This window comes from Bombyx mori, chromosome 18, assembly GCF_030269925.1.
Source record: "Bombyx mori chromosome 18, ASM3026992v2".
Classification (NCBI taxonomy): Eukaryota; Metazoa; Arthropoda; class Insecta; order Lepidoptera; family Bombycidae; genus Bombyx; species Bombyx mori.
This window is the reverse complement of record NC_085124.1, coordinates 11770376-11780975: the sequence shown is the minus strand read 5'-3', so window position 1 is coordinate 11780975 and position 10600 is coordinate 11770376. Positions and strand designations below refer to the sequence as shown.

The 10600-nt window shown below is 36.6% G+C and overlaps 1 protein-coding gene across 10 annotated transcripts in view; it reads left to right on the top strand.

Annotated features, from left to right (window-relative positions):
- Positions 1-10600, top strand: part of LOC134200586 (transcriptional regulator ATRX homolog) — a 33555-nt gene that overhangs the window by 3711 nt on the left and 19244 nt on the right. For 9 of the 10 annotated variants that reach the window (XM_062673743.1, XM_062673741.1, XM_062673742.1 and 6 more), the window contains exons 2-13: positions 36-112; positions 1753-1925; positions 4042-4148; positions 5010-5044; positions 6368-6562; positions 6882-6987; positions 7746-7838; positions 7917-8057; positions 8240-8356; positions 8687-8853; positions 9354-9517; positions 9695-9832. In XM_062673743.1, the coding sequence (XP_062529727.1) occupies positions 36-112; positions 1753-1925; positions 4042-4148; positions 5010-5044; positions 6368-6562; positions 6882-6987; positions 7746-7838; positions 7917-8057; positions 8240-8356; positions 8687-8853; positions 9354-9517; positions 9695-9832 (1513 nt within the window). The remainder of the gene's footprint in view (positions 1-35; positions 113-1752; positions 1926-4041; positions 4149-5009; positions 5045-6367; positions 6563-6881; positions 6988-7745; positions 7839-7916; positions 8058-8239; positions 8357-8686; positions 8854-9353; positions 9518-9694; positions 9833-10600) is intronic. The other variant, XM_062673744.1, reaches the window with a different exon arrangement.

Here is a 10600-nt window from a genome sequence, read left to right as displayed (position 1 = left end):
CAAGGCAGTTTAGTAATTAAGCAAACTAATTACAGATGGTCCGATCTAAGACGAAGCCTGGGAGCAGCATCAGCCAAAATTCAGACACTCAGGATGACAAAGATGTTGATAGGTAAATATTGATTAAGAGAATGAAAATTAAAAGTGATATGCCTGTAAATGACTCAAACTTTACTAATAAAATTGCTAGTTGACTATTAAATTCAAGTAGCAATTTATGTTCAAATATACCAAATTACACTTGTTGGGGCTGGATTTAGAATATAAATATAAGTTAGTTGAGTGTCCAAAGCAATGGACCCCTCCATGCTAATATAAGAATTTATGAAACGTGGGTCTTGTTTTATAGAAACAAAAACTACATCATTACACTTCAAAATATAAGTATTTCTACCTGGGAGTTGAATCATTGAATTTTAAAATTGTAGACCAATGGCTGACTGTACTCAATGTTGCACTAACTGGACGTTTTAAAACATAAGTATACCTTGCAGTTTTATAACATAAAATCGTGGGTAATTTTAATTGCAAACATGCTACATATCAATTAAGACAAATATTGAAGTGGTTATTTATTCTATGGTACAAAAAAAGAAAGTTTGAATATCATGATAAATTCATAGTGATAGGTTGTGATTTGTTGCCATTTTTTAAATTAATATTCACAACATCTTAATACAATCTTAAACTTTTTTGTTATAAATATAAACAACGCCACAGTTTATCCTTAACCCATGCATCAGCCAGCTGAGTTTCTCGCCGGATTTTATCAGCGGGTCGCGATTCCAATCCGGCAGTGGATTCATTTGCAAAGCTGTTGCTCTTGAAGTTGTTAGGTCTCCTTTGGAGGCGCTCGGGTAGCTGTTAGCTAATCCCATCCCTCTTGACTGACTCTTTGCTCGCCCACCTGTCCTGGTGAAACTGGAAAGGCCTCAGGGCCACCAGTAATCGTTCAATCATAGAAAGAAAAAAAACCACAGTTCTTTTAGTGTTGAGTGTTTACTGTAGGCCACAGACATCATAACTTTAATGACACTTCCCGCCCTGATACATGAGTCGAAATCTAAATTATATCATATTAAGAGTTAAACGAAATGCATAACAGCTTTTAGGGAAGATATAAGGAAAGACAGTAGTACTTACACGTGCGAGTTTACAACACGCCCTATCGTCAGTAAATGCGGGTCGTCACCATAATATGATGGTATCAGCTGGCTCAGATATAATGCTACTTATTCAAATAATTCCTTAGTCGCTTTTTATAACATCCACGGAAATAGGTACTAATCTAGGTTAGTAGTAGTATACATTTCAAGTACTACGTGCTGTGAGCTCCAAATTTGTTGCCTCAGTATTTGACCTTATGTTCCATAACTCTTTCAATATACGTACTACTATTAGAGTTTCTGTACCATATTTTCCATATACTCATCAATTACGAACAAACTTTTATACAAATATTAATTTTATGAATGAGATATGAAGTATTTTGATTTAAGACACTACAAAAACAGCTCAATTGTTTATATTAAAAACGTCATATTTAATACATTTAGCAACGTATCTTTTTTTGTACTTAGATGGGTAGACGAGCTCACGGCCCACCTGGTGTTAAGTGGTTACCGGAGTCCATAGACATCCACAATGTAAATACCGAAACCCGTCTTGAGACATGAGTTCTAAGGTCTCACTTTTAATAGTACAACTAACAGTCCAGTCTGTACAGTCTTTAGTTGAGTTTTTCGTTTGTAGGCTTACAAACTTGGATGCGTTAGAGAAACCTCGTCGACGTGAAACTGAAGATAAGAGGAGTAGAACAAATAACAGAGCAAGATCTAAAGCAAACGAAATAATCGGTGAACAGATGCTCGAGCCGGACACTAGTTCTGATGTTGCTTCAGAAGCCGGGAGCGATGTTTGTGAAGGTATTTATTCGGATAATAGTACAGTAAAAGCTCTTTATTCGCGGGGTTATGTTCTGTAATTATTCCGCGAATACAGAAACTGTGAATATGGAATTGTGATGTGCCTGCCTACAAGGGCAAAAAAAAAAAAAAAAACATAATTATATACAGGGGATACGTTCCTAGTGCGGGCTGCATTGCCCATAACGATATTTTAAATTTGGTAGTTGATCAAACACGAAATATTACATTTGCTCATCAAAACGTAACGTTTAGTAAAATCACCCAAACTATTTTCATCTATAAATAAATGCTGTTTGTGTTATACTTTTGCCCAGGTCAATCTTTTTCACTATCTGTCGGAAAGCAAGTTTTAGTAAAATTATAAAGGTGTACAAATAAGTTTCCGCCGTTTTGAGAAAGATGGTGTGGCACGAGGTTTACGTTCGAATTCACAGATGATAATCGGCTTGAAAATTAAGTTGATCATTTAAGAACAACTTAACCCTATCATATTATTAACTCCGTATTCATAATAAAACGGTGATTTTGACGTAGAAGACAAAGATCGCAGTGGAAGGCCAAAAATTTATGAGGATGCAGAATTGACGGAATTATTGGAGGAAGATTTGTCTCAAACACAAAAAGAAGTTGCACTTACTTTAGAAGTCACTCAGCAAGCAGTCTCACATCGTTTAAAATCGTTAGGAATGATTCATAAACAAGGTAATTGGGTTCCATACGAATTAAAGCCGAGAGATGGTGAACGCCGATTATGCATGAGTGAAATGCTGCTAGCTAGGCACCAAAAAAAAGTTTTTTACATCGAATCGTCACTGGTGATGAAAAGTGGGTACATCATGATAATCCAAAAAGAAGAAAATCATGGGGACTACCTGGCCACGCGTCAACATCCACAGCAAAACCGAATATTCATGGAAAAAAACTCATGCTGTCTATTTGGTGGTATCAGCTGGGTGTGGTGTATTACGAGCTGCTTAATCCAGGCGAAACAATCACTGGAGCTCTCTACCGAACGCAATTGATGAGATTGAGTCGAGCTCTGAAAGAAAAACGCCCTTAATACTACTGCAGACATGACAAAATTATTCTGCTCCATGATGATGCTCGTCCGCATGTAGCGGTACCGGTGAAAAATTATTTAAAAACACTTAATTGGGACCTACCTACCTCACCCGCCGTATTCACCAGACATTGCCCCATCTGACTATCACCTGTTCCGGTCAATGGCACATGCTCTGTCGGAGCAGCGGTTTACATCATATGAAGATACCAAAAATTGGGTTGATTCGTGGATAGCCTCAAAAGACGAGTTCTTCAGACGTGGAATCCGAACTCTGCCTGAGAGATGGGAAAAAGTAGCTGCTGATGGACAATACTTCGATTAAATTTAAATTACCGTTCTTTCATAATAAATATTATTTTTTCGACAAAAAGCGGCGGAATGTTATTTGTACTCCTAATAAAATCATAGTTTAAACCGGAAATGTAATTCTGCTATCTATCTCGCAAAAAGTATTTGTAAGCTTTTTTTACATTTTTAATTAGAACGAGCGAGGACGCCCGTCACTTTCCTTTCAAGTTGAGTTATCTATTTCCCACGCTCTAGTAGCTCATCGTCAGCCTCAGTTTCCCAGTTTTTTTTTTCTAGATTTTCCCAGTTCAAAGCGTTCTTTCAATGCATTCATACTATCCTATTGCCTTGTTGAGGCGGTAGGATAGTGTATCGTAGCTCGTAGCGAATTCCCAGACAGACACGTCCATTTTCTAGGTTTCTAATGCCATTTGCGATGAAGTGATGATTAATGATGTTTCCTAAAAATTCTGTCATGATTTTTATGCATCAATATAGTGTTCCTAGTCCCTAATCTTTGAAGCATCATCATTAACAACCTAGCGTCGGTTAACCAGCGTTCGGTCACCCGGTCCGCTACTGCGTTAGCAGAGAATGAGAGAATGGAGTAATGTTTGGCATTATCGGTCCGTGCTGATACGCCAAGTGGGCAGACTATGAACACGTGTATCAGTAATTATTTTAAATTCTATAGTTATGATTTCATTGTAAGATTTTTGAAAAACCTTTGTAATAAAACCGTTCCCTTTTTTCGTTTTTCAGAAATACCACCGGTAACATTTAACAATGGTATTGAGCATCTCAGTAAAAGTGAACTGCTGGGAGAAAGTGACTCGTCGATTTCAAATGAAAAAGAAAAAAGTTCAGAGGTAATTATTGAATTTACCGTACTATATAGTGAATTTCAATATCAACCGTAATCACTAATATCTTTATTTTTTATTTTTTTACTATGCTCATATTGAAAAATAACATTTAAAAAAAAGTATATATATAATAATTTGCTAACATTAAAAAGCTCATCCAATAGCTACTGTAAAAAATGAAAAAGAAAATCTATTCACAAACACAAGAGTAAATGATATTTTACGGTTTTATTCAGTTCCTATTTTTGGATATATTATTAGTCTCACTAATTTAATTTGCAAAGTAATTTTTTTATTTTTTTTTTTATTGCTTATATGTGTGGACGAGCTCACAGCCCACCTGGTGTTAAGTGGTTACTGGAGCCCATAGACATCTACAACGTAAATGCGCCACACACCTTGAGATATAGTTCTAAGGTCTCAGTATAGTCACAACGGCTGCCCCACCCTTCAAACCGAAACGCATTACTGCTTCACGGCAGAAATAGGCGGGGCGGTGGTACCTACCCGTGCGGACTCACAAGAGGTCCTACCACCAGTACACATACCATACCATAATAAAGTATTTATGGAGAACACTGATTATTTCCATGAATTTTTTTTCATAGCCCATAGCACATAATATTATGTTCATTCCTTCGAATAAAACTTATTACTTACCTCAGTTACCCTCACTTACCTTCACTTACACTTACTTATAGTAAAAAAATAATCAGACATACAATCAATGAAAAAAAGATGTTTGTTTCTTCATAGCAAAATATGTTTGACAAATCAAAAATGGAAATCAATTATTCATAAGTTTTATTTTCATGTTCGGCAACTTTGTACCATCGTCATTAATTTTAATAAATAATTTCACAGAACACACCGACAGTGGACGAGTCTGAAGATGACAAGTAAGTATTCGAATAGTTTTTGTGAATTGTTATTCCATTGTTATTTAGTAAATAACGGAAAGATCTGATCTTTCATAAAGTTTTGAATTATTGTAGAATGATTTTTTAATCTGCTAAGTAATGGCTAATATGTATTAAATTAATTCTATGTTTGGAGAATACTAAAGCTTGACCATCTGCGAATCCTGAAAATCCTCGAATGTGTGGAAAGAGCAAGGGGGATTTTTATTCCGGATTTGATTCTACTAAAAGCGGTGTTCTTGGTTGCCAGCGCAAAAAAAGTCCTTGCATTTTTAATTCAATATAAGGTTAAGTTAGAAACGGATGATTGAGGAATAGTAATAGAATATATATGTGAAATAGCGGACCCGATAGACGTTTTCCTGTGAATGCTTACACAAAAATTCATTCAAGTCGATCCAGTCGTTTAGTTGCAGTATAGATAACTAATCTAGATACCGACTGCAGCGTCATTTGCCGGGCTGGTTTGTGAATCTAAACCATACAGGGCGACACCTAAAACGCATACAAAAACTTTTGACCTGTTGAGGCTACGATGCTGGCTTGCTGTGGGACGACTGTCGTTGACTAATTTTTAACCTTGAGAATGAGGTAATTGTGGTAACCGATGTTCTTGATGCTCTGATGATGAAGTGTGTGTGATAGCTGTCTTGGGTATGTCGGAGGGATTTACGGGAATTTGATTATAAGCTTTAATAAGATCAATTTTTGAACACAGCTTCTAAATATCTATGTAATATCTACCGTCGTTGTCGTGCTATACGTAAAACATTATTCACTTAACGAATAAATAGTTTTTTACACGCTTTTATTAGCTTGACCGGTGTGACGCAATTTTTACAAACTTCAATGAGTCCGATTAACTTGAAAGTTTCACACGTATGCAGTACCGGTGATATAATACAATAACTTATTACTTCGGCCTAACTTTCTGAGCCGGATCATCATGATAACAATATTTTTAAATTATAGTTCGACTTGTTATTCTAACGTGTTTATTCTTTGTTTTTAAACTATATTGAAATAATAATAAAATATATACATAATGGGCTGCACTTCTAGGCATTTATTAATGATACCTGTAACGGTCCAGCGTTAGATGTGTAGCTTTATTATGGGTCCATTAGTCAATGACCAGTTAATCCTTGAAAAGTTACTGGCAAGCACCTGGAAGTTGGACAGGCTATGCATTGTATATTATTAGTCATGGAATCACATTGTCACTATACAGTATACACTTAATACAAATTTTGATAAATAAAAAAATAAGAACAAAATAAGATAATTGATTATTATTTTCAGTTTAAAATCAAAACGACGTAAGGCGAACGCCATCTCGTCGGACTCTGAAGCCGGTTCGTCTCGCAAGAAGGAGGACCGAGAAGTCAAGCTGAGCGACTTCGAGGACTCTGAGGAGAGCTCTGAATCCAACAAGAAGAGCAAACGGAAGAAGAAGGGAAGTGAAAGTGACGCGTCCGGGTCTTGTTCCGATGGAAAGTAAGTCGCCTTTGTTGTGTTAGTATTGTGTACTAGGGACATACTTAGTAGTTGGAGGATTCAAGCCTTTGTGGTTTTAATGATACAAAGGACTTTTTTTATTGCATTTTTATTAGATGGGTGGACGAGCTCACAGCTCACCTGGTGTTAAGTGGTTACTGGAGCCCATAGACATCTACAACGTAAATGCGCCACCCACCTTGAGGTATAAGTTCTAAGGTCTCAGTATAGTTACAACGGCTGCCCCACCCTTCAAACGGCTTTGAAATAATTTGGACTAGGTAATTTGACTCAAAACTGCAATTTAAAATGTTTTCAGTAAGAAGAAACGGCGTAGAATCAAACAGATAAATGAGAGCGATTGTTCAGATTCGGAAGAAGAGACTGAGGGTAGGAATAAACATGGAAGGAAAAATATACGTAAGGTAAAATATTTACTTACATTTTCGTCGTGTAATCTACTAGAAAGGGAAGTCCCCTCACGTTATAACTTCGCACAGATAAGTACCACCATCCTGCACATATATGCCGCGAAGCAGTCAATATTTCTAGTATGTAACTTGAGACAGCTGTTGTACATTTTACAATAGAGACTTCGATCTCATGTCTCAAGACGTTGCAATGCTACTGGACTCCGGACATCACATGGAGGTGCTCGGTAAACTCATTCAACAATGAATGCAATAAAAAAATATTCGAGTATGTTTTTGTACAGCAGTTTAGAAAAAAAATCAGTTCCGTTTACAAAAGTAAAATCTATATCTATAAAAATGAATTGCTGTTCGTTAGTCTCGCTAAAACTCGAGAACGGCCGGACCGATTTGGCTAATTTTGGTCTTGAATTATTTGTGAAAGTCCAGAGAAGGTTTAAAAGGTAAATAAATATGAAAATGTTCGGAATTAAATAAAAATAACAATTTTATTTTTCATTTGATGTCTCCCCCCCCGTCGGACGTGTTCCTTTTGTTTGCTTTAAGTTTATTTTACACAAAAGTTTAGGTCTTTTATTTATCGATTTAGGCACTACGAAGTCTGCTTGGTCAGCTAATATATTAATAAAATACACTGCAAAGTGAGATAGATATAACATGTAAAGTATGATATCCCTATTAAATAGATTGTTTTATTGAAAAAGATTATAGAAATAATATTATATGACTGAACTTTGTAATGATTTCATAAGGTTATGGGTAAAGACCAGCTGGAAGAGGCTACCAAAAAAGCGGCGCGCCAGGAGAAGGAGAGGATTGCTAGAATCGCTGAGAGACAGAAATTGGTAAGTTATTTTTGTATGTTTACTAACTGCATATTTTTTTAAACTAGAATGTGTCTGTTAGTAAGCTTGTAATTGCAGTACAACAATCTGGAATTTGATGAATCTGGAAAACCTGATGAAGTGGTCTTGGAGAAGGTTGTTCTTGATTTCGACCCAGAGACCAAGGAGCCGCTCATACAAGTTGACAGAGGCCTTGTCAAAAAACTAAAGCCACATCAGGTATGGCTTTAACTATAAGTTACATTTATCTGTAAATAAAAATAATAACGCTTACAGTCGTTCTGGACAAGTTACTACACCATAGAACGCTGATGTCATTTACTGCCTTGCCATTGTTACCCTAATATTTTTCATGATATATGTTTTGGTTATGATTCTTATAAACGTAATACATATTTTAGGCAAACGGAATAAAGTTCATGTGGGATGCGTGCTTTGAAAGTGTGAAACGTATAAAAAAGGACAAGGGCTCTGGGTGTATTTTGGCACATTGTATGGGCCTGGGAAAAACGTTACAAGTAAGTTATTCTTATATTTTAAAAAAAAAGCAGCCTTTACTTACTACACTTCTACTACAGCTGTCCAAAACCTTAGCTGCTGAAGTTGTTAGTGTTTTTAACGAGTGCACTTAGAATTCAACAAGGACTACCATCATGGTCCGAGTAACTTGATTCAATTAGATTGTTGGTACCTGCCTTAACAAGGTTCAACTAAAATAATTGTAAACAGATTTAGGTGCACCCCCATTATTACCATATAAACGTTCTCAGGAAAGAAAAGTAAACTTGAATGATTTAAAAAAAAATATAGTTTATTGCCGTCGTCCTACATATGTCTGACGTGTCCAGGTGATATCGCTGACGCACACGCTGCTGACGCACGGGTCGCTGACCGGCGTGAGCAGGGTGCTGGTGGTGTGCCCGCTGTCCACGGTCCTCAACTGGGTCAACGAGTTCCGCATGTGGTTGAAACACGCCGAGAACAACTTTGAAGTCGACGTGTACGAACTCTCCAGGTATTCACTGATCTATGGTTTCGTATGTCGTATCACTCTTGTCAAAGAGACTATGCGCCTCACGAGCTATCGCCACTCCTCTCGGTTTGTGGTGAACTGTGGTGGTATAACCTCTAACATCTGGCTGGGTAACCTACCAGAAGAGGCTTCAGCAGCCTGGAGATCTAAATAATCTCCAAAAGAACTGGGACAGAAGGCAAGGGGAAATCACTGCAACTAATCATCCCAAGAAAGTCGTTATGAAAGTACAAGCAATGAGAATACGACCTATGGTTTGGATTTCACTAATATTTTGGCTTGCCGTCACACCCCAGACAGTATTATTGAGACATAATTGGTGTATCTTTCATAGACATTATGATGAAGATGATAATAAAAACTGCTTGAATGCTAATTAATGTTTCATTTTTGTTATTAGAAAAAGTAAAATTAAGTTATTAGCCTTATTTACATGAAATGTGCCACGAATCCATCCGATTATCAAAATATTGTTTTCGTAGGTTCAAACAAAATTCAGAACGCGCATTCCAATTGAGTCAGTGGTACAAAAGCGGAGGTGTTTGCGTTCTCGGCTATGAAATGTTCCGGAATCTCTCAGCCGACAACACTAAGAAATTTAAGAAGAAAATGCTCAAGAACTTCCAGGAGAGCTTGGTTGACCCCGGTTAGTGACGCAACGTCTGAACCTTAAGATTGTAACAGTATGCTTTGAAACTTCTCTAATAGAAATCCATAAGAGGATTCTTGATGATGAAGAGGATTTTAAAATAGAAATAATTGTCCCAATATTGACGTACATTAAATATGTGTTTTAAATGCTTATCTCATTTTATCTCAACAGGTCCAGATCTAGTAGTATGTGACGAGGGTCATCTTCTGAAAAACGAAAAGACAAGCCTCTCGCAGTCTATGAACAAAGTGAAGACGCTACGTCGCATCGTACTTACTGGGACGCCCCTACAGAATAATCTGAAAGAATGTAAGGCTTGGATACAATTTTTGAATTCTCACGTAAAATATGAAGTATTTTATTGGTAGGCAGCGACTTGGCTTTGCCCATGGTAATGCTGGTGTCCACGACCGCCGGTAACTAGTTTATCATCAGGTGAGCCATGTGCTCCTCTGCCTACACAGGCAATAAAAAAGAAGCAAAGAAAGTTATTGGATAGTTTTAGTTGATCTTATCGCATTGACCCTCTGCAAGCTTATTTTTTATTTTCCCATCTATCTTTAAAATATAATTAAATACAATAATACAAAATGAATTTCGATACCTTTTGATACAACGATTTTATGATCTCAGCAAAGCACATCCAATAATAGAATCCTATAAAGATTGGTCATATCTACACTAATATTATAAAGCTGAAGAGTTTATTTGTTTGAACGTTTAATCTCAAGAACTACTGGATCGATTTAAAAAAAATCAGTGTTAGATAGCCCATTTACCGAGGAAGGCTATAGGTATAGGCTATATAACATCACGCTAAGACCAATACAAGCGGAGCAGCAATAAAGAATGTTTGAAAATCGGGTTATTTTCCCCTTTTGAGAGCTTCCGCTGCGTGCGCTGCAGAAATGGTTAAAGTTTCGCTAAAATAATGTATGACAGAATGTTCCCCTTTAAAAGATCCAAAAAAAAGTCTGCGACAGCATATGTCTGTATATTAAGGTTTTCTCACTATAACGTTTTTTAAGCTAACTTGATATTATATTGACATTTCTTTTTTTTTCTTTTTACTTGTTA